The 26,904-nt window shown below is 41.9% G+C and overlaps 1 protein-coding gene across 2 annotated transcripts in view; it reads left to right on the top strand.

Annotated features, from left to right (window-relative positions):
* The window catches only part of VWA3A (von Willebrand factor A domain containing 3A), a 598,738-nt gene that overhangs the window by 220,063 nt on the left and 351,771 nt on the right, over positions 1-26,904 (top strand). For both annotated transcript variants that reach the window (XM_085629052.1, XM_085629053.1), the window contains 2 exons: positions 21,453-21,556; positions 23,469-23,549. In XM_085629052.1, the coding sequence (XP_085485178.1) occupies positions 21,453-21,556; positions 23,469-23,549 (185 nt within the window). The remainder of the gene's footprint in view (positions 1-21,452; positions 21,557-23,468; positions 23,550-26,904) is intronic.

Raw genomic sequence — 26,904 nt, 5'->3', positions numbered from 1 at the left:
GAGAATGCTGCGATTCTAAGGACTAATCCCACGTTTATCCCTAAAGTGCCTTCTCAGTTCCACATCAATGAGCCGGTTATACTCCGGTCCTATTTTCCTCAACCATCAACGCCTGCGGAGCAGGCGCTACATACACTAGATGTCAAACGCTGATCAATTACTTGTTGCCTATGGCCAAGGCAGAGAAGGGACTGCAATAACAAAAGCCACTATCGCAAGATGGATATCGGCTGTGATCCAATTCTGTCATATCAAAGCCAACAAGCCACTGAAAAGGATAGCAAAGGCTCACTCTACCAGAGGGGTTGCAACTTCAGCGGCCCTCTTCGTAGTGGTAACATGAGGTACCACTCAAACCATCACGCAGCACTATTGCCTGGAATCCGCACAAGATGCAGCTGTGGGCTAGGCAGTACTTTGCCATCTTTTCAATTAAGGTAAGCCTCTTTCTAACCCTTGGAAAAAGTCTTTTGCTTCTATGGTGTTGCAAATTCTAGAATATATATATATATCTATATCTATATATATATATATATATATATAAATATATATATATATATATATATATATATATATATATTACCTACTGGCAATAGGTAGTTATAGTTAGGACCACGTTTCCATAGGAAATCCGCAACATTCTATTTTGAATAACTTTGGCGCCGGTCGACGAATCCTCGTGAATGTTTCAAAATAGGTGGGGCGCTCCGCTCCGCTCCTACCCTGAAAGTCTCGGGGGGATTCGTCAAGCGGGGGCTGAGATAAAAGGGGGGTCCCAAAACGCGTTTTTCCCATGCATTTTTCCATAGGACCTTTAGACACAGCTACAGCCCGAACGGCTGAACAGAATTACTAGAAATTTGGCAGAGAGGTAGTCCTCAGGTCAAGGAAGTGCCTTTTGTAGGTTTGGTGTAAATCTGTTCAGTAGATTCTGAGAAAATAGCCTTTAAATCAATATATATATCTGAGCCAGCTTACGGTGCGCTTACGGTACGCTTACCGTACGCGTACGGTGGCGTGCGCGAGCGCGATTCTGATTGGCTCTTAGATCTTAGTAAACATTCGAATCGGTCGAAACCAGGAAGCGGCGGCCGCCATTTCGTGTTTTTCACTCAGAAAAAAAAGAGTGATATCTTGAAAAGGGGGCAAGGAGGAGAGTTACAGACCCCCTAACATTTGTAAGGGGGTCAAAGAAGGACAGAAAAGTACAAAGAAAACATTTATTGATTTTAAAAAAAATCGCGGGGTACGCGTACGGTAAGCTTACCGTACGCGTACGGTAGAAAAAAAAAATAAAAAATGAAATGAAATGCAGATTTAAGTGTTTAGATATTAGGGGGCTCTAAAAAGACCCGTTGTGTTTATGAAGTGATTTTTTAGTGGTACCTACAAGTAAGTACCGATGCAGAGTCTAAGGTTCAAGAGGAAGACTCTGTTCCCTTCATCATTGAAGTGCACACCATCTCCTCTATAAATGTCTTGCATGTCGTAACGCAAGTTGTTGTGGTAAATGGAACCCATACCATAGTCACGGAGGAAAGCAGAAACAGATTTGTTGACGTGCTTTCTTGCTTTGTCAATCTGCGGACAGAAATGATTGGACCAGTTCCATTTTTGCCTTTGGCATATGTTAGAAAACACAAAGGCAGTTTTAGGGAAAAGTGAAAACAGTTGTGCAAAGGTGTCCTTCATAAGCATTTCCAGACCTACCCCAGTCAAAGTGCCTAAGTCATTGCCACCACAGTTAACTATTATGAGGTCAGGGTGTTGGATTTGCATGAAGGATTTCACCAATGGCATCAATTGGTGCCACTTTAACCCTCTCTGACCAATCCATTTAATGTCTACATTTGGTAAAGCAAGGTCTCTCACCATACCTGTTTTCTCTGCATACTTTTCACTCCAGAAGACATAGCTGTGCCCTACAATCCACACTGTGAACATCTTCAAAGGAGAACTGGATGCACTCAGGAGGTGTAATTCAGTAGAATGGTAAAAAGAAATGAAAGACAGTTTGGAAATGGAGGCATACATATTTTTTTTTATAAAAAAAAGAACTGATTGGCTGTTTCATACCATTCTAGAATAAAAACTAGGCTGTATGTGTAAATTAATAGAAGCATGTTTTGTATTGGTACAGAAAAATGTGTTACCAAAGAACAGTACTATGGATTTGCTGTTAGGTTTGAAAAGTCAAGCACTCTTGCTCTGTGGAATTGAAACATTGTTTGGTGAACTTCTGACCTAACTCCACACAGCAGTGTTCCATGAGCTGTTGCTATGGTAGCAGGCAGAAGTCAAGTTGGGGGAAGGGTACTAGGCAGAAGTCAAGTTGGGGGAAGGGTACTTTTGGAAAAGGGTTGATTTTCAACCAATAGAAATGTGTGATTACATTTGAAAAAAAGGGGGAAGCACTGAGATTTGAAATTAACATGTATATGTGTGGAAAAAGAGAGGGAAAGTTTGCCATTATCTGGTTCTGCTGAGAGGAGAGAGGTGTAAAGAACAGAGATCCAGGCTCTGATAATCTGCTGTTTGAGTGCCACATTTCTTTCACAGCTAACTAATTTTAAAGGTGAGTTTAGAGTTTGAGAGGGGATGTATATGGTAAATTAAGAAATGAATAATAGAAATGGAATTCCTTTTGTTGAAGTTGTGTTTATTATTTTCTGTTTTGGGAGAAATTTAAATGTGAGGAACATGTAAAATAATATGGACTATGTTTTCACGATAAATTAAGGTGTACTGGTAAAAATAAAGAATACTTTAAGGATTTAAGGTTGGACTCAGTAATGCAAATACATACAGCATCACTAAGGCTGGTTGCCCTTGCTGGAGTGTAGGCAGTCACCCAGGTTACACATGTTTCTGGTCTGAAAAAGCAGTTTGGACATGTGCTTTTTTAAGAATCTGAAAAGTGGATTCATAATGTGTCAGTCTGTAAAAGTGTTTATCACTTGCCAAAAAAAAGAGTAGTAAGTGTGCTTTCAAATTGGCAAAAAAAATTTGTTTTGTGACTAATATGAAAACATGACTCTGTGTGCAAAAAGGAATTACAGGCAGAGATTTATTGCGTATTGCTCTGGTGATTTCACAGTTGCATTAGATGGAAAGGGGGAGCCATTTTTTGGTGCAGAAGCAGACTCTTAGCACACACCCAGCTGCTTACCCTGTGGAATCATGCACAGTATTCACAAGCGAGTGGGGTTTGAGGTTGGACTCAGTAATGCAAATACATACAGCATCACTAAGGCTGGTTGCCCTTGCTGGAGTGTAGGCAGTCACCCAGGTTACACATGTTTCTGGTCTGAAAAAGCAGTTTGGACATGTGCTTTTTTAAGAATCTGAAAAGTGGATTCAAAATGTGACAGACTGTAAAAGTGTTTATCACTTGCCAAAACAAAGAGTAGTAAGTGTGCTTTCAAATTGGCAAAGAAATTTCGTTTTGTGACTAATATGAAAACATGACTCTGTGTGCAAAAAGGAATTACAGGCAGAGATTTATTGCGTATTGCTCTGGTGATTTCACAGTTGCATTAGATGGAAAGGGGGAGCCATTTTTTGGTGCAGAAGCAGACTCTTAGCACACACCCAGCTGCTTACCCTGTGGAATCATGCACAGTATTCACAAGCGAGTGGGGTTTGAGGTTGGACTCAGTAATGCAAATACATACAGCATCACTAAGGCTGGTTGCCCTTGCTGGAGTGTAGGCAGTCACCCAGGTTACACATGTTTCTGGTCTGAAAAAGCAGTTTGGACATGTGCTTTTTTAAGAATCTGAAAAGTGGATTCATAATGTGTCAGTCTGTAAAAGTGTTTATCACTTGCCAAAAAAAAGAGTAGTAAGTGTGCTTTCAAATTGGCAAAGAAATTTCGTTTTGTGACTAATGTGAAAACATGACTCTGTGTGCATATAGGAATTACAGGCAGAGATTTATTGCGTATTGCTCTGGTGATTTCACAGTTGCATTGGATGGAAAGGGGGAGCCATTTTTTGGTGGAGAAGCAGACTCTTAGCACACACCCAGCTGCTTACCCTGTGGAATCATGCACAGTATTCACAAGCGAGTGGGGTTTGAGGTTTCAGTCAGTAATGCAAATACATTCAGCATCACTAAGGCTGGTTGCCCTTGCTGGAGTGTAGGCAGTCACCCAGGTTACACATGTTTCTGGTCTGAAAAAGCAGTTTGGACATGTGGTTTTTTAAGAATCTGAAAAGTGGATTCATAATGTGTCAGTCTGTAAAAGTGTTTATCACTTGCCAAAAAAAAGAGTAGTAAGTGTGCTTTCAAATTGGCAAAGAAATTTCGTTTTGTGACTAATATGAAAACATGACTCTGTGTGCAAAAAGGAATTACAGGCAGAGATTTATTGCGTATTGCTCTGGTGATTTCACAGTTGCATTAGATGGAAAGGGGGAGCCATTTTTTGGTGCAGAAGCAGACTCTTAGCACACACCCAGCTGCTTACCCTGTGGAATCATGCACAGTATTCACAAGCGAGTGGGGTTTGAGGTTGGACTCAGTAATGCAAATACATACAGCATCACTAAGGCTGGTTGCCCTTGCTGGAGTGTAGGCAGTCACCCAGGTTACACATGTTTCTGGTCTGAAAAAGCAGTTTGGACATGTGCTTTTTTAAGAATCTGAAAAGTGGATTCAAAATGTGACAGACTGTAAAAGTGTTTATCACTTGCCAAAAAAAGAGTAGTAAGTGTGCTTTCAAATTGGCAAAGAAATTTCGTTTTGTGACTAATATGAAAACATGACTCTGTGTGCAAAAAGGAATTACAGGCAGAGATTTATTGCGTATTGCTCTGGTGATTTCACAGTTGCATTAGATGGAAAGGGGGAGCCATTTTTTGGTGCAGAAGCAGACTCTTAGCACACACCCAGCTGCTTACCCTGTGGAATCATGCACAGTATTCACAAGCGAGTGGGGTTTGAGGTTTCAGTCAGTAATGCAAATACATTCAGCATCACTAAGGCTGGTTGCCCTTGCTGGAGTGTAGGCAGTCACCCAGGTTACACATGGTGCTGGTCTGAAAAAGCAGTTTGGACATGTGCTTTTTTAAGAATCTAAAAAGTGGATTCAAAATGTGACAGACTGTAAAAGTGTTTATCACTTGCCAAAAAAAAGAGTAGTAAGTGTGCTTTCAAAATGGCAAAGAAATTTCGTTTTGTGACTAATGTGAAAACATGACTCTGTGTGCATATAGGAATTACAGGCAGAGATTTATTGCGTATTGCTCTGGTGATTTCACAGTTGCATTAGATGGAAAGGGGGAGCCATTTTTTGGTGCAGAAGCAGACTCTTAGCACACACCCAGCTGCTTACCCTGTGGAATCATGCACAGTATTCACGAGCGAGTGGGGTTTGAGGTTTCAGTCAGTAATGCAAATACATTCAGCATCACTAAGGCTGGTTGCCCTTGCTGGAGTGTAGGCAGTCACCCAGGTTACACATGTTTCTGGTCTGAAAAAGCAGTTTGGACATGTGGTTTTTTAAGAATCTGAAAGGTGGATTCATAATGTGTCAGTCTGTAAAAGTGTTTATCACTTGCCGAAAAAAAGAGTAGTAAGTGTGCTTTCAAATTGGCAAAGAAATTTCGTTTTGTGACTAATATGAAAACATGACTCTGTGTGCAAAAAGGAATTAAAGGCAGAGATTTATTGCGTATTGCTCTGGTGATTTCACAGTTGCATTAGATGGAAAGGGGGAGCCATTTTTTGGTGCAGAAGCAGACTCTTAGCACACACCCAGCTGCTTACCCTGTGGAATCATGCACAGTATTCACAAGCGAGTGGGGTTTGAGGTTGGACTCAGTAATGCAAATACATACAGCATCACTAAGGCTGGTTGCCCTTGCTGGAGTGTAGGCAGTCACCCAGGTTACACATGTTTCTGGTCTGAAAAAGCAGTTTGGACATGTGCTTTTTTAAGAATCTGAAAAGTGGATTCAAAATGTGACAGACTGTAAAAGTGTTTATCACTTGCCAAAAAAAGAGTAGTAAGTGTGCTTTCAAATTGGCAAAGAAATTTCGTTTTGTGACTAATATGAAAACATGACTCTGTGTGCAAAAAGGAATTACAGGCAGAGATTTATTGCGTATTGCTCTGGTGATTTCACAGTTGCATTAGATGGAAAGGGGGAGCCATTTTTTGGTGCAGAAGCAGACTCTTAGCACACACCCAGCTGCTTACCCTGTGGAATCATGCACAGTATTCACAAGCGAGTGGGGTTTGAGGTTTCAGTCAGTAATGCAAATACATTCAGCATCACTAAGGCTGGTTGCCCTTGCTGGAGTGTAGGCAGTCACCCAGGTTACACATGGTGCTGGTCTGAAAAAGCAGTTTGGACATGTGCTTTTTTAAGAATCTAAAAAGTGGATTCAAAATGTGACAGACTGTAAAAGTGTTTATCACTTGCCAAAAAAAAGAGTAGTAAGTGTGCTTTCAAAATGGCAAAGAAATTTCGTTTTGTGACTAATGTGAAAACATGACTCTGTGTGCATATAGGAATTACAGGCAGAGATTTATTGCGTATTGCTCTGGTGATTTCACAGTTGCATTAGATGGAAAGGGGGAGCCATTTTTTGGTGCAGAAGCAGACTCTTAGCACACACCCAGCTGCTTACCCTGTGGAATCATGCACAGTATTCACAAGCGAGTGGGGTTTGAGGTTTCAGTCAGTAATGCAAATACATTCAGCATCACTAAGGCTGGTTGCCCTTGCTGGAGTGTAGGCAGTCACCCAGGTTACACATGTTTCTGGTCTGAAAAAGCAGTTTGGACATGTGCTTTTTTAAGAATCTGAAAAGTGGATTCAAAATGTGACAGACTGTAAAAGTGTTTATCACTTGCCAAAAAAAAGAGTAGTAAGTGTGCTTTCAAATTGGCAAAGAAATTTCGTTTTGTGACTAATGTGAAAACATGACTCTGTGTGCATATAGGAATTACAGGCAGAGATTTATTGCGTATTGCTCTGGTGATTTCACAGTTGCATTAGATGGAAAGGGGGAGCCATTTTTTGGTGCAGAAGCAGACTCTTAGCACACACCCAGCTGCTTACCCTGTGGAATCATGCACAGTATTCACAAGCGAGTGGGGTTTGAGGTTTCAGTCAGTAATGCAAATACATTCAGCATCACTAAGGCTGGTTGCCCTTGCTGGAGTGTAGGCAGTCACCCAGGTTACACATGGTGCTGGTCTGAAAAAGCAGTTTGGACATGTGTTTTTTTAAGAATCTGAAAAGTGGATTCATAATGTGTCAGTCTGTAAAAGTACTTTTCACTTGCCTAAAAAGTAGTAGAAAGTATGCTTTGCAATTGGCATTGTGTACTGTATTATAAAATGTTTTATTAAATATTAATACTTTTTTCTTTTTTTTCAGATTGAGATAGAAAATTTTCAAAACAATAAAAATTAAATTTTAATTAATAAATAATTTTTGGAGTGGGTATGGTAAGTCAAACATATCATGGTCCCTTTTTTCCACTTCTCCACAATCACATTTTCAGTTTTTCATTGTAGTCTCTCAAGGACCTTGTAATGTGATAATTGATTTTTAGTGTTTTTAAAAAAAAAAAAAAAAATTACGCGTACCGTACGCGTACGGTAAAAAAAAAAAAAAAAAGTTTTAAAAACATATATAAAAAATAGATGAAAGGTAAGGTTGGCTCTTAAAAGAGCCGTTGTGTTCATGCAGGGACAGAGGAAAGAAAGAATGGGAATATTAGACGGTACGACAAGTGTGCTGATCTATTTTATTGTTCACTAGGGAAATACTGGTCTCCCTATAACAAATTAGATCATGACAAGTGGCGCACCGTATTTCAACCCTCAGAAACCGAGGGTTAATTTCCTGAGGAGAAGAAAAAGGAGATGCTCCCCCCACAGATGAAGGGCTCACCTGACCTGCAGAAGAAGGACTCGGCATTGCAGATGATGGTCCAGGCTGAGCTGCTGTGGATGTGCTTGGTTGATTTACTGAAGGGTTACCTTCAGTAAGTCGAGCATGTGTCCTTCTGTGTACATCCTTAAGGTGTCTCAACATGGTGTGATTCCCGAAGGAATACTTCCTGTCGGGATTCCCTCTTGAAAGTACACGGCCACACAGCTTACAAGTCACTAAGGGTGCATTTACCTTTTGCTGGCCCTCTGGAAAAGAAAAATACTCCCATATGAAAGAGGTCTTTTGTTTCCTCGCTCTCTGCCTCAAGGTAGTGCTGCTAGCCTCACTCTCAGAAGGGCTCTGCTGTTCTGCCATCGTATCACAAAGACAACCCAGCTCCTTCTCCTAAGGGATCACAAGCAGAAATGAGGGGAATGGGTGTGGTGTAGGAGAGTTCTAGAACTGAAAGTAGTTTCAACCAATCAAAAGTTGTGTTTCATGATCACATGACCCACCGTACGCTTACGGTGCGCTTACGGTGCGCTTACGGCAAAAGTACGCATGCGCGTAAAAAAGACACGCGCATGCGCAAAACAGGCACGCCCCTTCACTTCCACGTAACGTGCGCGTGCAGCGTACGCGTTACGCGCAGTGCGCGCGTGACGTGCGTCTACGCAAATTGCGTAAATGAACGCAAACAGCGTAGAAATCTAACATAATTACAGCAAGACGTGCGCTTACCGTACGCGCACGGTAAAAAAAAAAAAAAAAAAAGGAAAAAAAAAAAAAAATGTAATACTAATACATTTTACCTGTTTATTTTAAAAAAAGGGTAAAATAAAAACATATTGTAGAATTTTTAAAATTTAACCATAGTCTTTAAAAAAGGATAGACAATTAAAATAAAAATATGTAAAAAAAAAAAGAAGACAAAAAAAAAATTAGCATTTAAAAAACCTTGCAAATTCACTGAAAAAACCATGGGTTTCCCTCACGTTATAGTTAGGAATTAGCATTTAAAAAACCTTGCAAATTCACTGAAAAAACCATGGGTTTCACACACGTTATAGTTAGGAATTAGCATTTAAAAAACCTTAGAAATTCAATGAAAAAACCAAAGGTTTCACACATGTTATAGTTAGCTGGACATTTCACTCGTAAAAAACCATTGAAATTCCCCCGTTATAGTTAGTTCAGCTAACTATAACTCGCGCGCCCGCAATGCACTACTGATGACGTCACATATTACATCACTCATGACATGGTCAGTGACATCACTCATGACATCACTGATGACATCTCAAATGACATCACTGATGACATCATCCTTGTGACAGAGTGGTAGACCTCCTCTCACCCTAATATAACCTTTGATACAAACATTCAAAAAAAGAGACTGAAATTTTTTAAAAAATGGACATACCAATACCAGTTACAACAACCTATTCAGTAATTCTCAGATCCACATACACATCCACTCATCCACCAACAGTCCTATACAGTCACTCATACATGTACTAACACATCATATGTACTCATACACCTAAACATCCTGTAACACAATGCCACTCATCCATAGAGTTACTCACACATAGTCACTCATGCTAATAAAGAATCAAACATCCATTTACTTGCATATACAGTTATACACACACCACCACACTTACTTCTACGGAAACTTACACATACTTAGACTATTAAACAATCACTTATAGAACCACATACTTATTCATACAGGAACTCTTTCAATCTCTCTCTCTCACATATACTCACTTATATACACCAATAGTCACATATACTAGTTTAAACCATATGTAGTTACTTATGAAGAAACTATTGAGACAGTCATTCACTCACTAACACACCCATGCACACACTCATCTACCCATACAGTCCTGCGCACATGCTGTCTTCAACACATACAAACAGTGAGTCACTCATTCATGCATCTATGCACTACGTAATACCCCCCACCGCACCATGAAGACACTCAGACACTCATACTGAGACTCAAAAAACCAAATAATAACCTATATAAACACCCATGTAGCTACTCACCAACCCATGCAGACACTTATACACAAAGTGAAAGACTGATACAGGTATTTACACATTTAAACATTACTCACTTAGCCATGTATTCAAAAAGATACACTTAATCAGTCAGTAATACAATCAATTTTTCAAAAACAAATCATCAATTTAGACACTTATATACTCATTTATTCTTCCATCGACCTTGAGATATACATATATTAAACATATTTAATTTTCAGAAAAACACACATTCACTGGATGATGTCATCAGTGATGTCATTTGAGATGTCATCAGTGATGTCATGAGTGATGTCACTGACCATGTCATGAGGGATGTAATATGTGACGTCATCAGTAGTGCATTGCGGGCGCGCGAGTTATAGTTAGCTGAACTAACTATAACGGGGGAATTTCAATGGTTTTTTACGAGTGAAATGTCCAGCTAACTATAACATGTGTGAAACCTTTGGTTTTTTCATTGAATTTCTAAGGTTTTTTAAATGCTAATTCCTAACTATAACGTGTGTGAAACCCATGTTTTTTTCAGTGAATATATATATATATATATAGGACTTACTTTTTGCCCCACACCAGCATTTGACTATACGCAAACACGTATAGATATCTATAAATTCATCAGAAAGGTCAAATTGATGAAACTACACCTCCTACATCCCAAAGCGTGCCAGCCGCCAACAACAGCAATGGAGGCTGATGATGATTTGACAGGAGCCGATCTTTCAACCATTGTGTTACTTCATGAGTTAGAGGATGAACAAGAAGATATTTCCATAACTCAGAGATTGGAAGAAAGTGGCATCCCACAAAAAACTTGCAAAAGCAATCTCAAACACAAATCCAAAACGATACCAAGAACACCATATGATGCGATCGATACTTTTCAGGATATGGTCATTGATGAATTAAAGAATCTTCAAAAAAGCAAATTTAATATCAAAAGAAGAAATCTAACAAAAAAACAATGGGAAACTATTGAGGAATTGAAAAAAGATGAATCAATCATCATAAAGCCCTCTGATAAAGGGGGGAATGTAGTTATCCTCAGAAGAACACAGTATGAAGACGAAGCATTATCCCAATTGAAGAAGTTGGAGCACTACACTCCAATCAGTAAACAGCAGTACGTTAAGAGTATTTCAGACTTCCATGTTTTGATCACAAAATGGAGGGACGAAGGAACTTTAGATCAGGATGATTGGAACTTCTTGAAATGCGAACACCCTGAATTGGCAACGTTCTATCATTTGCCGAAAGTGCATAAAAGTAAAACATGGCCTCCTGGACGACCGATCGTTTCATCTAAGAATAGTCTCTTGGAGAATACCTCAGTCTATATAGATAGTTTTATTTCTCCGATGGTGAGGGATTTAACATCCTATTTACGTGACACTAAGGATTTTCTTCGTATCATACAAGGTATCACATGGGAACCTGGTATGCTGTTGATAACTTTGGACATTGTCAGTTTGTATACATCGATTTTTCATTCCAAGGGCTTAGAGGCTATAAGCTTCTTTCTGAATAGGAGACCGCTGAAATATCGAAAACATAATGAGATGCTGATGGAACTGACGGAGTTTTGTTTAACAAATAACATCTTCATTTTCTCTGAACAACTGTATTTACAGACACAAGGTACGGCGATGGGAACGTGCTTCGCCCCCAGCTACGCGAACTTGTTCGTGGGCTGGTGGGAGGAGCACGTTGCCTGGACCGGTACCAATGCTAAATGGTTGGATAACATCGCTCTGTGGACGCGGTACATTGATGATTTGTTCATCTTGTGGCGTGGTCCACAGAGTGATGCAGAGGACTTCATAAAAGCTCTAAATGTTAATGATCAAAACTTACAATTTACGAGTTGCATCAGCAGTAAGGAGGTGGTATACCTTGACCTCAGGGTGTATATTGAAGAGAACACCATAGAAACAGCCCTTTATCGTAAACCCACAGCAGGAAACACGATCCTGCATGCAGGAAGCTGTCATCCGAGGAGTGTAGTTAACAACATACCACTTGGGGAATTTCTGAGAATGAAACGAAACTGTTCCAAGACCCCGGAGTTGAACAAAGCGATTAGTCAGGCCAAAGTGAGATTTCAGAAAAGAGGATATTGCAAGGGAATTCTGAATAAAGCAGAGCTCCATTGCAATTCTATTGAAAGAAGTGTCTTACTTGTGGATAAGATTAAAAGTAAAGATGAAAAAATCAGGATTATCACTAACTTTACTGAAAAATCACCGGAGGTATTTCAAATTCTCAAAAGAAATTGGAAAATATTGAAATCTGACACTACAGTGGGTAAAATGCTAACTGACAACCCCCTAGTAACATACAGGAGAGGAAATTCTTTGAAAGACCATTTGGTTCAAAGTCACTATGTAGCTAGGAAGAGGAAACCTATACCTGTTAAAGGTTTCTTTCCTTGCATGAAATGCAAAGCTTGTAAAAACAGCCACAAAGTGAAAGATTATACAATACCAGGGAAAACAGGGAGAACCCCGATTACCAAGCTTTTGAATTGCAATTCGGATCATACAGTGTATTGTTTGGTGTGTCCATGCGGAAAACAATATGTGGGAAGTACAATACATCCCACAAAAAAAAGAATTTTAGAACACCTTAGGGCAATTACTAATAAAGACCATAATTACCCAGTTGCCCGTCATTTTGAAATGGAACACCAAAGCAATAGCAATCTTCTCAGGTTCTTCTGCCTGGACCAGATTGTCAAATCTGGAAGGGGAGGAGACCAGGTGAAGAAATTACGTATCCTAGAATCAAAGTATATTATAAAATTGCAAACTAAAATACCGAAAGGACTCAACAATGAAGAGGAAATGTGGGTCCATATAAGCTAGTTGGATGGTTCTCCACAGCCCATGAAAATCCTTATGAAATTACTTATTGTCCATTAAAATGTAAATAATGCAGACCTCTTTGAAGATCGGCCCATACAGGGCGAAATTTGTGTAATGCGGCTGAATTAGCCACAATATCATTTAAAAATTTGAAAATGATATATGATAATCATATGCAATGTAAAATAAGTGATATATAAGCAGATTTAAGTCATGAATTCATACAGGAATGTAATGTATTGACCATTCAAAGATGGCCGCTGATTTAACAATATCGATGTCTGCATCACTGGATCTTCTTCTATGTTTATTTAAAAACGTTATTTTCCATTTCCATGAATTACGTTAAAACTTTATTTAAACATTTTCAATGCAATGATTGTATAGACACTGACGAAGGCGGTAACGCTGAAACGCGTTTGTCTACTTGTAAGCAGTGGAGACGAAAATAAATGAAATATTGCTTACGAAACGCTGATGGCTTTGAGTGCGCTCTATTGGAAAAAGGTTCCGGGGAAGCGGGAAACCTGAGTTTTTGGAATATATATATATATATATATTCACTGAAAAAACCATAGGTTTCACACATGTTATAGTTAGCGGAAATTTTACTGATAAAAAACCAATGAAATTCCCCCATTATAGTTAGTGCAGGCAACTATAACTCACGCGACCGCAATCCTCTGCTGATGCTAATACTGTATTTAGACACTTATTTGCCCATGTCTTCTTCCATACATTTTTAGCTATACATATATTACAAATATTTTTTTTTCATAAAGACACATATGTCATCAGCAGAAGATTGCGGTCGCGTGAGTTATAGTTGCCTGCACTAACTATAATGGGGGAATTTCATTGGTTTTTTATCAGTAAAATTTCCGCTAACTATAACATGTGTGAAACCTATGGTTTTTTCAGTGAATTTGCAAGGTTTTTTAAATGCTAATTCCTAACTATAAAGTGTGTGAAACCTATGGTTTTTTCAGTGAATTTGTACGTTTTTTTAAATGCTAAGTTACTTTACGCCATTCGTGGCGTGCGCGCCCACTTAACGCAGTTCGTTCCGTGCGCGCACGGTGCGCTTCGCGCACCGCGCGCCCACTTTACGCAGTTAGTGCCGTGCACGCACGGTGGGCACGCGGTGCGCTACGCGCACCGCGTGCCCACGTTACGCTAGATGGGCCATGTACGCACGATGGGCTTCGCGCACCGTGCGCACATGGAGGACATATGATGCACTTCGTTTTGAAAGGTAATATTTTAATTTTTCGTATATTTTATAAGCCATGCACAAATGGTGCCCTTCGGGCACCATTAGCACACGGGGTGGAGAGAGTGTGGATAATTTTATTTTATTTTTTAAATTTTTACCGTACGCGTACGGTAAGCGTAATCGGCGAAATTACCGAAAAAATTAAAATTCCGTTTTTGGCCTTGGGGGATCTTTGGGGACTCCCTCAACATGGCTATGTGTGTGGGAGCTGTCTAAACAGCCCCTTTACATGTTTTTGGGCTTTATATTTTAAAAATCACTCTCAGTGCGAGAGAGAAAATGGCGGCCGCCGCTTCCTGGTTTCGGCCGATTCGAATGTTTACTAAGATCTAAGAGCCAATCAGAATCGTGCTCGCGCACGCCACCGTACGCGTACGGTAAGCGTACCGTAAGCGCACCGTAAGCTGGCTCAGATATATATATTGATTTAAAGGCTATTTTCTCAGAATCTACTGAACAGATTTACACCAAACCTACAAAAGGCACTTCCTTGACCTGAGGACTACCTCTCTGCCAAATTTCTAGTAATTCTGTTCAGCCGTTCGGGCTGTAGCCCTGTCTAAAGGTCCTATGGAAAAATGCATGGGAAAAACGCGTTTTGGGACCCCCCTTTTATCTCAGCCCCCGCTTGACGAATCCCCCCGAGACTTTCAGGGTAGGAGCGGAGCGTAGCGCCCCACCTATTTTGAAAAATTCGCGAGGATTCGTCGACCGGCGCCAAAGTTATTCAAAATAGAATGTTGCGGATTTCCTATGGAAACGTGGTCCTAACTATAACTACCTACTGGCGACCGCCAGTAGGTAATATATATATATATATATATATATATATACATATACTGAAAGATTTGCCTTTTTTGGGAAGCACTCGGACCAATCTTCTTTGCACAAGGGAGTACCTGCAACCACAAAAGGCAAATCTTTCAGTTCAGATAATTCGGCCCGCCAGGTCGAGGGAAAGCACCACCTTGATATTGTCAGCGGGTCCGTGGCTGTTTATTGGGGCAGCCGAATACGTGAGGAGCAGTTTTGCACTATGAGGAAGTCCCCTGCCACCTGTGACATCTCACTTACCTGCGTGTTTTAATTATTTTTCCACAAAGAGGGACTACCAGACCCATGATGCTTTACGAGACTGTGAGTGTGCTGCCAGCCCACAAGGACGTGACTATGTTAATTAAATAAATAAATTGAGGGAAGCATCTGGTACCATGGCTTGTGGTTTTTCAATGCTGCCAGGAAGAAGGGCGCAAGGCCCGAAACGCGTCGCAGCCTGCATTGGATGGTGAATGGTTGCAGGTACTCCCTTGTGCAAAGAAGATTGCTCCGAGTGCTTCCCACAAAAGGCAAATCTTTCAGTTCAGATAATTCGGCCCGCCGGGTCGAGGGAAAGCACCACCGTGATATCGTCAGCGGGTCCGTGGCTGTTTATTGGGGCAGCTGAATACGTGAGGAGCAGTTTTGCACTATGAGGAAGTCCCCTGCCACCTGTGACATCTCACTTACCTGCGTGTTTTAATTATTTTTCCACAAAGAGGGACTACCAGACCCATGATGCTTTACGAGGCGGTGAGTGTGCTGCCGGCCCATAAGGGCGTGACTATGTTAATTAAATAAATAAATTGAGGGAAGCATCTGGTACCATGGCTTGTGGTTTTTCAATGCTGCCAGGAAGAAGGGCGCAAGGCCCGAAACGCGTCGCAGCCTGCATTGGATGGTGAATGGTTGCAGGTACTCCCTTGTGCAAAGAAGATTGCTCCGAGTGCTTCCCACAAAAGGCAAATCTTTCAGTTCAGATAATTCGGCCCGCCAGGTCGAGGGAAAGCACCACCGTGATATCGTCAGCGGGTCCATGGCTGTTTATTGGGGCGGCCGAATACGTGAGGAGCAGTTTTGCACTATGAGGAAGTCCCCTGCCACCTGTGACATCTCACTTACCTGCGTGTTTTAATTATTTTTCCACAAAGAGGGACTACCAGACTACCAGACCCATGATGCTTTACGAGGCTTCAGTTCATATATATATATCTGATCAAGCACGGTTGAATCCGGGCGAAACGCGTCATGTTGTTGTAAAGGGAAGAATTAAAGCTACACTTGGATATTAATTACCTGCGTGGTGGTCCGTTCCTGGTTGTGTCTCATCCAAGGATTGTGGTTGCATATATATATATATATATATATATATATATATATATATATATATATATATATATATATACACACATATATATATACCCATATATATATATATATATATCAAAAAACAGGTGTGCCCATGCACTGAAGCGCACTCAGACCAGCGCAGGTTCGAGGAAAACCTTTATTTAGGTCAAACTGCTTGTGAAACCAGGAGTCAATATAGGGGTGTGGCGCTTGGCTCCTTTAGTCAAATACGCCCTCCAATGGGCCAATCAGGTAAGTGGACTCACCCAGATGTATTCTGGGAATTGCAGTGTGCATTCATTTAATGCCTCCACATTCTCGCTGCTGAAATTCTCCCCATTCAGCCCTGCATGGGCCTCACCAGAACACCGCAGTTTGTAATCCGTCCATCACGCTGCTTCCAGAGGACTCCGAAAATCCCGAGCCCCTATATATATTATCTACTGGCGGTAGACAGTAGATAGTTATAGTTAGGACCGAGTTTCCATAGGAAATCAGAAAATTCTATTTTGAATAAATTTGGCGCCGGTTGACGAATCCTCGCGAAATTTTCAAAACTAATGGGGCGCTCCGCTCAGCTCCTACCCTGAAAGTCTCGGGGTGATTCGTCAAGCGGGGGCTGAGAAAAAAGGGGGGTCCCAAAACGCGTTTTCCCCATGCATTTTCCCATAGGACCTTTAGTCGAAGGTACAGCCCGAACGGCTGAACAGAATTACTTGAAATTAGGCAAAGAGGTAGTCCTCAGGTCAGGCATGTACCTTTTGCATATATGGTGTCAATCTGTTCAGTAGTTCCTGAGAAAATTGCAGTTAAAAGTACATAAATATCTATATGCGCGCACCATAACGTGCGCGAGCGTAATTCTGATTGGTGGTTACATGTCAGTCAACATTAGAATCGGTCGAAATCAGGAAGTGTCGGCCGCCATTTTGTGTGTTTTGTGTGTGACAGTGAAAAAGAAAGGTGGAGAACGTGAAAAGGGGGCAGGGTAGAGAGTTCCTGACCCACTAGCCTTTGTCAGGGGGTCCCTGAAGGACCCCGAAGGGTGAAAAAAACATTTTATTTTTTTTTCAAAAAATCGCGGGGTGCGCGCACGGTGAAAAACCTTAAAAAAAAAAAAACATTTTAAACGAGCCATTCCATATTACAGGATACAGTCAATCTATAACTATATGCATAGGTAGCTTATTGTAAAATAAATATATAAAAAATATAATAATACATACATAACTTAGCATTTAAAAAACCTTACAAATTCACTTAAAACACCATAGGTTTCACACACGTTATAGTTAGGAATTAGCATTTAAAAAAACGTTGCAAATTCACTTAAAAAACCATAGGTTTCACACATGTTATAGTTAGCTGGACATTTCACTCGTAAAAAACCATTGAAATTCCCCCGTTATAGTTAGTTCAGATAACTATAACTCGCGCGACCGCCACTCTATCACAAGGATGATGTCATCAGTGATGTCATGAGTGATGCCACTGACCATGTCATGAGTGATGTAATATGTGACGTCATGAGCAGTGGATTGCGGGCGCGCGAGTTATAGTTATCTGAACTAACTATAACGGGGGAATTTCAATGGCTTTTTATGAGTGAAATGTCCAGCTAACTATAACATGTGTGAAACCTATGGTTTTTTAAGTAAATTTATATATATATATATATATATATTATCTACTGGCGGTCGCCAGTAGATAGTTATAGTTAGGATCGTGTTTCCATAGGAAATCCGCAACATTCTATTTGGAATAACTTTGGGGCCGATTGACGAATCCTCGCTAAATTTTCAAAATAGGTGGGACGCTCCGCTCCGCTCCTTCCCTGAAAGTCTCGGGGGGATTCGTCAAGCGGGGGCTGAGAAAAAGGGGGGGTCCCAAAACGCGTTTTCCCCACGCATTTTTCCGTAGGACCTTTCGTCCAAGCTACAGCCCGAACGGCTGAACAGAATTACTTGAAATTTGGCAGAGAGGTAGTCCTCAGGTCAGGGATGCGCCTTTTGCAGGTCTGATGTAAATCTGTTCAGTATTTCCTGAGAAAATAGCATTTAAAAGCATATATATATCTATAAGCGCGCTCCGTGCGCGTACGGTAAAACTTACCGTACGCGCACGCTGCCGTGCGCGAGCGCGATTCTGATTGGTTGTTAGATCTTAGTAAACATTCGAATCGGTCGAAACCAGGAAGTGTCGGCCGCCATTTTGTCTCTCGCAGTCTGAGGGGGTGAAAAACAAAAGTGGAGAACGTGAAAAGGGGGCAGGGTGGACAATTCCTGACCCCCTAGCCTTTGTCAGGGGGTCCCAGAAGGACCCCCAAGGGCCAAAATTTCTTTTAATTTTGTTTCGAAAAATCGCGGAGTGCGCGTAGTGTGCGCGTACGGTAGAAACGGAAAAATTCCGCGAACTGTGTAACGTGGGCGTACGGTACGCGAAGCGCACCGTGCACGTACGGTACGCGCACGGTGAAAAACCTTAAAAAAAATAAAATAAATACATAACTTAGCATTTAAAAAACCGTACAAATTCACTGAAAAAACCATAGGTTTTACACACGTTATAGTTAGGAATTAGCATTTAAAAAACCTTGCAAATTCACTTAAAAAACCATAGGTTTCACACATGTTATAGTTAGCTGGACATTTCACTCGTGAAAAACCATTGAAATTCCCCCGTTATAGTTAGTGCAGGCAACTATAACTCACGCAACCGCAATCCTCTGCTGATGACGTCAGATATTACATCACTGATGACATATGTGTCTTTCTGAAAAAAAAATATTTGTAATATATGTATAGCTAAAAATTAATGGAAGAAGACATGGGTAAATAAGTGTCTAAATACAGTGATGTAATATCTGACGTCTTGAGCAGAGGATTGCGGTCGCGTGAGTTATAGTTGCCTGCACTAACTATAACGGGGGAATTTCAATGGTTTTTCACGAGTGAAATGTCCAGCTAACTATAACATGTGTGAAACCTATGGTTTTTTAAGTGAATTTATATATATATATATATATATATATATATATATATTAAACTGCATATTCTTCGCGCGGATCCAGGCGCGAGAAAAAATCAGTCGCACACAGGTTTTCCTTTGAGAAGTTTAGTAATTAGTGACTCAGACGCGTTTCGACACCACGGTCTTCGGCCGTGAGTCATTACATATATATATAATGAAGAACATATCTAAATAAAGTATACTACAGGGTACATTATTATTCCTTCTTTCCCTCTCACTAATACTATGTATATGGAGATGTTGTTACATAAGTGATGTTTTACCATGCTTTTAACCCCTTCCCTGCTCATGACGGAACCGTTCCGTCATGAGCCACGGTTGGCGTGTGCTCATGACGGAACGGTTCCGTCATGACACTCCCGTTGGCGGCCGCTCCGCCTGCGCGGCGCTGTTTCCCCGCCTGTGCGGGGGGACAACGCAAATGGGCGGAGTCATGAAGGAACCGTTCCGTCATGAGCACAGCTCAACTGTGGCTCATGACGGAGCGGCTCCGTCATGAGCACAGGCCCACCGCGCTGGCCCCCTGCTCCGCAGCAGCGAAGGGGTTAAGAGTATATTCTGTGCATCCATTCATATACATTACACACAGGTGTAGCCCTCAGGGGTTTGTTCTTGTTACCTATGATGTTTTGGGTTCAATCTGTGTTAAAGTCTCCCATCATCCGCAACAGAAAAACTGAAAGATTGGATGTGACTGCTTGCTATTCTGAATCAGAAAAAACAGAACATACTGTCCAGGCTGAGAATCACTACAACCAATCCCTTATTATAACTCCTATCATGAGAAGTGAAACATGAAAGGAGGGCTTTATGAATTTCTTTTTGCTTAGAAGAACATTTATTGTTTATTTCTCATTTTTCTCTTTTTGTGCGTTCAACAATTGTTCGTTGCACATTCACATTTTACAAAAAACATCATGGTATATATACAAATGTATTAGACAACACTACACGATAGTCTTGATCCCCTGTGTAGAGGTTTCAAACTGCATTCATTCATCAAACATTCATGGCCGATTCATTCATACACACACTCGACATACACTGAACAAAGCGGTCCTAATGACACCTCTCCTTTGGGAAAAATTCACTAACATACTCTATATATGTCATAATACTTTTTCTTTTTTTATACAATGAAAATCCAAAAGAACGTTTTTAGTAGGAGCCTCTCAAATGGGTGCAAAAAGGACCAATCTGGTCGACGCGTTTCGAACCTCTATCTTTTGAGGTTCTCTTCAGGACCAACCAATTTCTTAGAAAAGTGCGTAAATGGGGAACCTTAACTATCCGTGACTCATCCAACTCGCCCTGGGGCCTTTGAAGTAAATCTGTTATCGTGATGGGACAGCCGAGTCCCAATTGTGAGACGGCTGTCTCCTTGGCCGGCTACCTTGGAGGACGAACTTCTTTTCTACCTATGTAAATTTGCGTAATCGTGTCACGTTGAAATCCCGTGCCGGCATCGAGATAACTTCACTCCTCCAGCGTTTCGCGGCTCCGTTAGTCTGTCAGTGATGCTTCAGGAAGCACTGAGTGCTATTCTGAATCAGGCATTTGAATCTATGAAAGATACCCCAATACTGGATAAGAAAATAACTTACTTACCTGTAACTTTGGTTATCCAGTATTGGTATCTTTCACAGATTCACATGCACCCACCCTCCTCCACATAGAGGCTGTTTCCTTAATATATTAAGACACTCACTTCTCACTTGTGCTGGGACAATCTGAGGGAAAATGCCTCTGCTGGGAAGGTTCTAGAGGGGGCTAACAGCTGATTGGCTGGATTCAACATTTGGTCCTTTTTAAAAAGGACATAGATAGGCTACATTAGCATGGCTCAGGGCCATTATAGCCTATGGCATTATTTGAATACTGCTTGATTATTATACCGTGGGACTCCCATCTCGACGATGGGGAATGATTCAGGCATGTGAATCTATGAAAGATACCAATACTGGATAACCGTAGTTACAGGTAAGTAACTTATTTTCTTTTACTTTGAGAAATGAGTCTGTATACTTCATCACTTAAACCTGTTAACACACTGTATATTGTAAAAAAAAATATGAATACACTGTCTTAGTAGGCAATACAGTCAATGTATGTCACTACTGTAAATGCTGGCAAGCCATTAATATGTCTATATTATTTTCTTTACAGGCAAGAAGCTAAGCCTTTATCAGGTGTTAGCACCTAATGCATATTCTCCTGTGGAAGAATTTGTACCTATTCTTCAAAAAACGGTGTCCTCAACACTCCATGAGGTACTCAAACTCATGTTTTTAGTTTTCCACATGGTTGACAGTTAACACTAACTTCAAGTACAGATTATTAGATTCAACTGGAAAGAGGGGGAGATATAAATGTGATTTATTTATTCTTATAACTATTTGAATCGCCAGGTTGTGAAGTGGATGACCAATGGTAATGTTGCTTGCTGCCATTGGTGTCAAGTTTGTTGTTCAAAATATGCATTTTTTGTAGTGACAATGATTATAGAGTTCCAACCAGAAAGCAGATGCCAAGCCCAGCCCTAAACTTAACACACCCTGAATAATCGATAAGGAAAAAATAGGTAGTTATCAGTAAATTTCAGAAGGAAAGCAGTAAAGTATTGTGTCTCAATTCTGCACACTTGAGTGAAAGTGCTTCAGATCTCATGGTCTACCAAGAACGGTAGCTCACCTATTGGAACTGTACACTAATTTTATCTGAGTAGATTTATATGTGATGTTGGAGATTACTACTCCAGACTTTGTCCGCCTACATGTAACAGTAAATTGATCTTGTGATTTAGGTTAGAAGGGTTTACATTTAAGTTGTAATAACATTGTAGGCGACTGTTATGGCAGAGCTATGCAACTTAAGATGTCTGATACTTGTTAAATTGAGCGAGGAAATGTCTTGCAATACATGTTTTTTATTTGGTTTAAAGTGTCCTTTCCCTCTTTTATTTTTGGATTGAATGTTATACAGTGCAGTTTTCCTCACCAATCTCCTTTTGGTGATATTAAAATGGAGCTAGAAATAATCCACTCTACTGGCATTGTGCTTGTACCTCTGAGATCATACTGCTGAACGAGATTGTGATTTGGCCTTTCATTTTGTTGAAACTTGATGAAGACAATTTGAAAATCAAAAATGTAAAACAGAATCAGAGGAAGTGTCGAGAAGAGATTCTTAGGAATATTCAAGGTAAACCTTGGACCCAAGTTAAACCTTGGACATAAGCAGCAAACAGTAGATAAAGGACTAAATTAAAAAGAGATACCCTATCACCATAGTATTGCAGATACTTTCTTATATAGTTGTGCTAGTACATAGTTACAGTTTGAGGCACAGGGAGATAAAGTGATTTGTCCAAAATCATACAATTTCCCCCAAATTATGTATTGAGGATCCAAGGCAATTATGCCAGTTCCAAGGGTATCAGTTTGGCCTCAAGCTCTAAATGGACCGTTTTTGTAGGAAGTAATAACTGTGATGCATTTCCTATGACCATGAGGCATGTGACCAAATGAATGTGTCTCTGCCCATGAGTAATGAGTGTTCCATTATTCCTCTACCATTCCTTAGCCATCGCGAAGGCCACCTTGCGAGAATGCTTTGTAACAACTTCTCTTGCTGTGGCCTGCCCTTCTGCTGTCACCGCCTCTGGACAAAATCCCTCATGTTCACAGACAGTGTAATAACTCTGAATATTAATGGATAACCTTATTCCACAAATCATCTGAGCACTGAGAACCCGTTCTCTAAGATGCAGACCCTGAGAAGAACCATTCCCTACCAAACAATAATGCTTATACTCCCAGCAATCATTACTTTGCTTATATCCCATCTAAACTAGTCAAACTGCCTTTTATCTACTGCTTCCACCCTACCTTCTGCACAGGCTCCAGCACTTGCAAAACACACCGATCTTAAGCTTGGTTTATTAAGATGTGAGCTTGGCGTGGTAGGCTGAAAATGGGACATGTTCGCAAGAGCAGATACAATGGCCAATTGCTCAGGATGTCACTTATTTGTCTTTGCTGTGTAAAAGTTCAGCCATTCCTCAAAGGATGTCCAGCACCTAAAAGAACAAGGTCTTTGGAATGGCGCTTATTACTTAGTATTGTTGTGGTGAACATGTTGTATTTTTCCCCATTAAATAACTCTTATTTTTCTCATTTGCAGAGAGCCATGATGCAGTTTGAATGGCATGATGGTAGTGTGAAAAATCTTCATGTGGATCTGCCCATCTTATATGAATACCAGGTAAAATGTGATTTTGATATTATTTAAAATAACATACCCCAAAATGGAATACATATACACTTTGGGGCACATGTGCTTTGTAAAGGTTGCGAAAGTGCTTTGTTTCCGGTTACTTGGCCTTCAGTGCTAAACTTGAACTCTCTCACAAGTGTACAGCTGTATTTGTCCTGCATATGTTAACATTAAGATAAATAGAGCACTAAGCTGCCCTGCTGATTATAGTCAGTGTGGCGTTTATCACTGTTAGATTTGGGGGTCTCTAGTTGGCAGAGGTAGGTACCTTTGACCAAATAGGGACCCTTGCGTCTAGTCAGTGTAAGCGGGTACCCTTCTAAAATAACCCCTGCTCACCCCCTTGGTAGCTTGGCACGAGCAGACAGGCTTATCTCAGAGGCAGTGACAACAGTCCAAAGGGACACCACACAGGTTGTAGTATAAAAATAAGTATTATTTATATAGACTTATCACAAGACCAGAAACATACAAATATCCCCAATACTGTACTCAAAAAATGGTGGAAATAGCTTAGTTCTCTTTAGATGGTAAATGCAACACTTATGTTCAAAGTACCTTTGGATGCGTAACGCTATACAAACAAAAGAGTTGCAGGGAAGGTGATGCGTCGGTTCCTTACATGCGTCGGTTCCCTACTGCTGCGTAGGGGACAGCGATGCGTCTGTTCTTCTCGGCGTGGGGAGGTGATGTGTCGGTTTCTTACTGCGCTTCCGTGGCGATGCAACCAGCAGCGCCGTGATGCGATGAAGATCCGGTGGAATGAAACAAAAATGGCGTCTTCTCCTTGATGCGACAACTACGAGGCGATGCGTGTACGCCCGACGGCTGTGCGGCGATTCAGGGAATCTTCTGAGCTGCGACAGGCCCTGCGACACGCTTCTCCGGTGATGCGACGGCATCTGCTGCGACGGCGACACTCTTCTCCGGCGATGCGAGGTGCTTCAGCATTTGCAATCCGACAGCGGCGATACCCTTCTTCAGTGATGCGACGACAGCTGCTGCGGCGGTGACACGCTTCTCCGGTGATGCGAGGTGCTGCGGCGTTTGCAATGTGGCAGCAGCGACACCCTTCAGTGATGCGACGACAGCGGCTGCGGCGGCGGCACGCTTCTCCTCCGTGAGTCACGCTTCCAGCTCCCAGCGACACGCAGTCTCTCAGAAGGCCCAGCACAACAGCAGGCACTTCAAATTCCCCGCAAGGGAATTCAGGGGAGCTGGTTTGTGAAGTCTGTTGTCCCTGAGACTTCAGCAGGAGGCAAGCTCTATCTTTAAGCCCTTGGAGATCCTTTACAACTTGATGAAAGTAGCACAAAGTTCCTTTCTCCTTTCTTTGGCAGTCAGGCAACCACTGCAGGCCAATCCCCCAAACAGCACTCAGCTTAGGGATAGTCTCCTCCTCAGTTTCTCTCTGGTTCCTCTCCTCAGCAAAGGTTCTTCTTGTTTCCCAAAAGTGATCTAACGTTCTGGGGTCTGGGTCCCCCCTTTTATACTCATTTTCTCTTTGTTCTCTGAAGACAGAGAGGCCTTTGCCTAGTCCAAACCAGTTCTGGTCAGTCCTGGAGCACTTTGTTTACATGACTCCTTCTTTTCTTTGACAGTGTGGGCCAGGGACATCAGACGCACCACAGGAGGTGGAGCCAGCATTGTGGAGGGAAGGCACAGCCCTATTCAGACCCAGGTGCAACTCCTCCCACCACTCTCCATGTAGATCTCTCTATTCAGCCTTGTGCTGACTCAGCCTGTCTCCTGTAATCTCCCAGCCCCTGTCACTCAAACTCTAGACATTGAATACACAACCTAGCAGAGGCAGGCTTGGATAGTTCGGCAAGAAAATACCTACTTTCTAAAAGTGGTATTTTCAAACGCATAATGTTAAAACCAACTTCACTAAAAGATGTATTTTATCATTCTGAGTTCAGGCATACTAAACTCGAATTTCTACCAAGTTCCCTGAGTCAGTTAGGATTAAAAGATTTTATAATCAAACTGCCCATTCTGGCCTATGGGGAACAGGTAGCCTTGCAATAGTGAAATACAAAAATGGCTGTAATTCACTAAAAGGACATGCCACACACATCAGGGCATGTCCTACCTTATACTTACAATGCACCCTGCACTTGGGCCTACCTTAGGGTTGTCTGCCATGAAGAAAAGGGAAGGTTTAGGGACTGGCAAGTGGGTGCACTTGGCCAGACAACATGGCAGTACCAGACTGCACATAGGCTCTGCAATGGCAGGCCTGAGACACACTTTACAGGATGCTTCTGTGGGTGGCACAACCAGTGCTGCAGCCCACCAGCAGCATTTGATTTACACGCCCTGGGCACCCATGGTGCACTGTACTAGGGTCTGACCAGTAAATCAAATAACCCAATCATGGAGTCACTAATCCATACATCAGTTTACAATAGGGACAGCATATGCACTTTTGCAGGAGGAAGGCAAAAAGTTCAGGGATGACCCTGCAAAAAGGTCTAAGTCCAACACAACCTCCTTCCAGCCAAAACGCAGGGTAGACCAATCACTACCTTGATGGGCTTCCCTGCTTTGGGCGATTGAACCTGGGCCCTGCCCACAACTGCAGGGGCATATTCCAGTTCTACGCCAATCTGAACCCATTTGGATTCCTCTGTCCATACTCTCAGGGCCCACCAAGCTAGTCCATAGGGAACCCTTCTCCTCACCTGTGGACACCACCTGTACAGCACCTAACCGTAGCTTGCTCACAGGTGTGTCCCAACAGACAGACAGCAAGCCACAGTGGCCTCTTACAGTGGTCAGAGAGGAGACCCAGGCCTCATGCCTCTCAGGGCTCTCAAACCTCTGTGTCGTCGGAGAGCGGGGGACAGTAGCCCCAGGTGCTGGGCACCCTTTGTCCACTCTCCCTCCTGTCAGGTCAGGTATGACATCCTGGCACTGACCCACCAGCCCCGGGCCTATACCCGGCGGCTGGAAAGGAGATGGGGGTGGGCTTTCCCACACCCGGTCTTCCTCCTCCTTCTTTGGGCTCTGTACCCTCCCACCTGGAGCGGTACCCCCTTCCAGAATTGTCAGGGCACCTTTGGCAGGTGTCCTGCACAATTTGCCCACCAGTTCAGGGGTTCTATCCTGCAACTGGTCTTCCAGGTCAGGGTAGGACACCCTGAACCTGGCCCTCCAACCTAGGGTCTAAACCCTCCAGTTGAACCGGGGTCAGAGGCGAGGACTCCCTCACTCTGCACCCCCTTCCAGAGCATTGTACCCTCCCACCTGGAGTGGCACACCTAGAAGACCAACCGGTGAGGACACTGTTTACGGTTGTCCCTCCCTCCAGGTCAGACAACACCTGAACCTGGCTCTC

The sequence above is a fragment of the Triturus cristatus genome, chromosome 10 (assembly GCF_964204655.1).
Source record: "Triturus cristatus chromosome 10, aTriCri1.1, whole genome shotgun sequence".
Taxonomy (NCBI): domain Eukaryota; kingdom Metazoa; phylum Chordata; class Amphibia; order Caudata; family Salamandridae; genus Triturus; species Triturus cristatus.
Note: the sequence above shows the minus strand (reverse complement) of the source record. Positions and strands in the feature narration are given on the sequence as shown.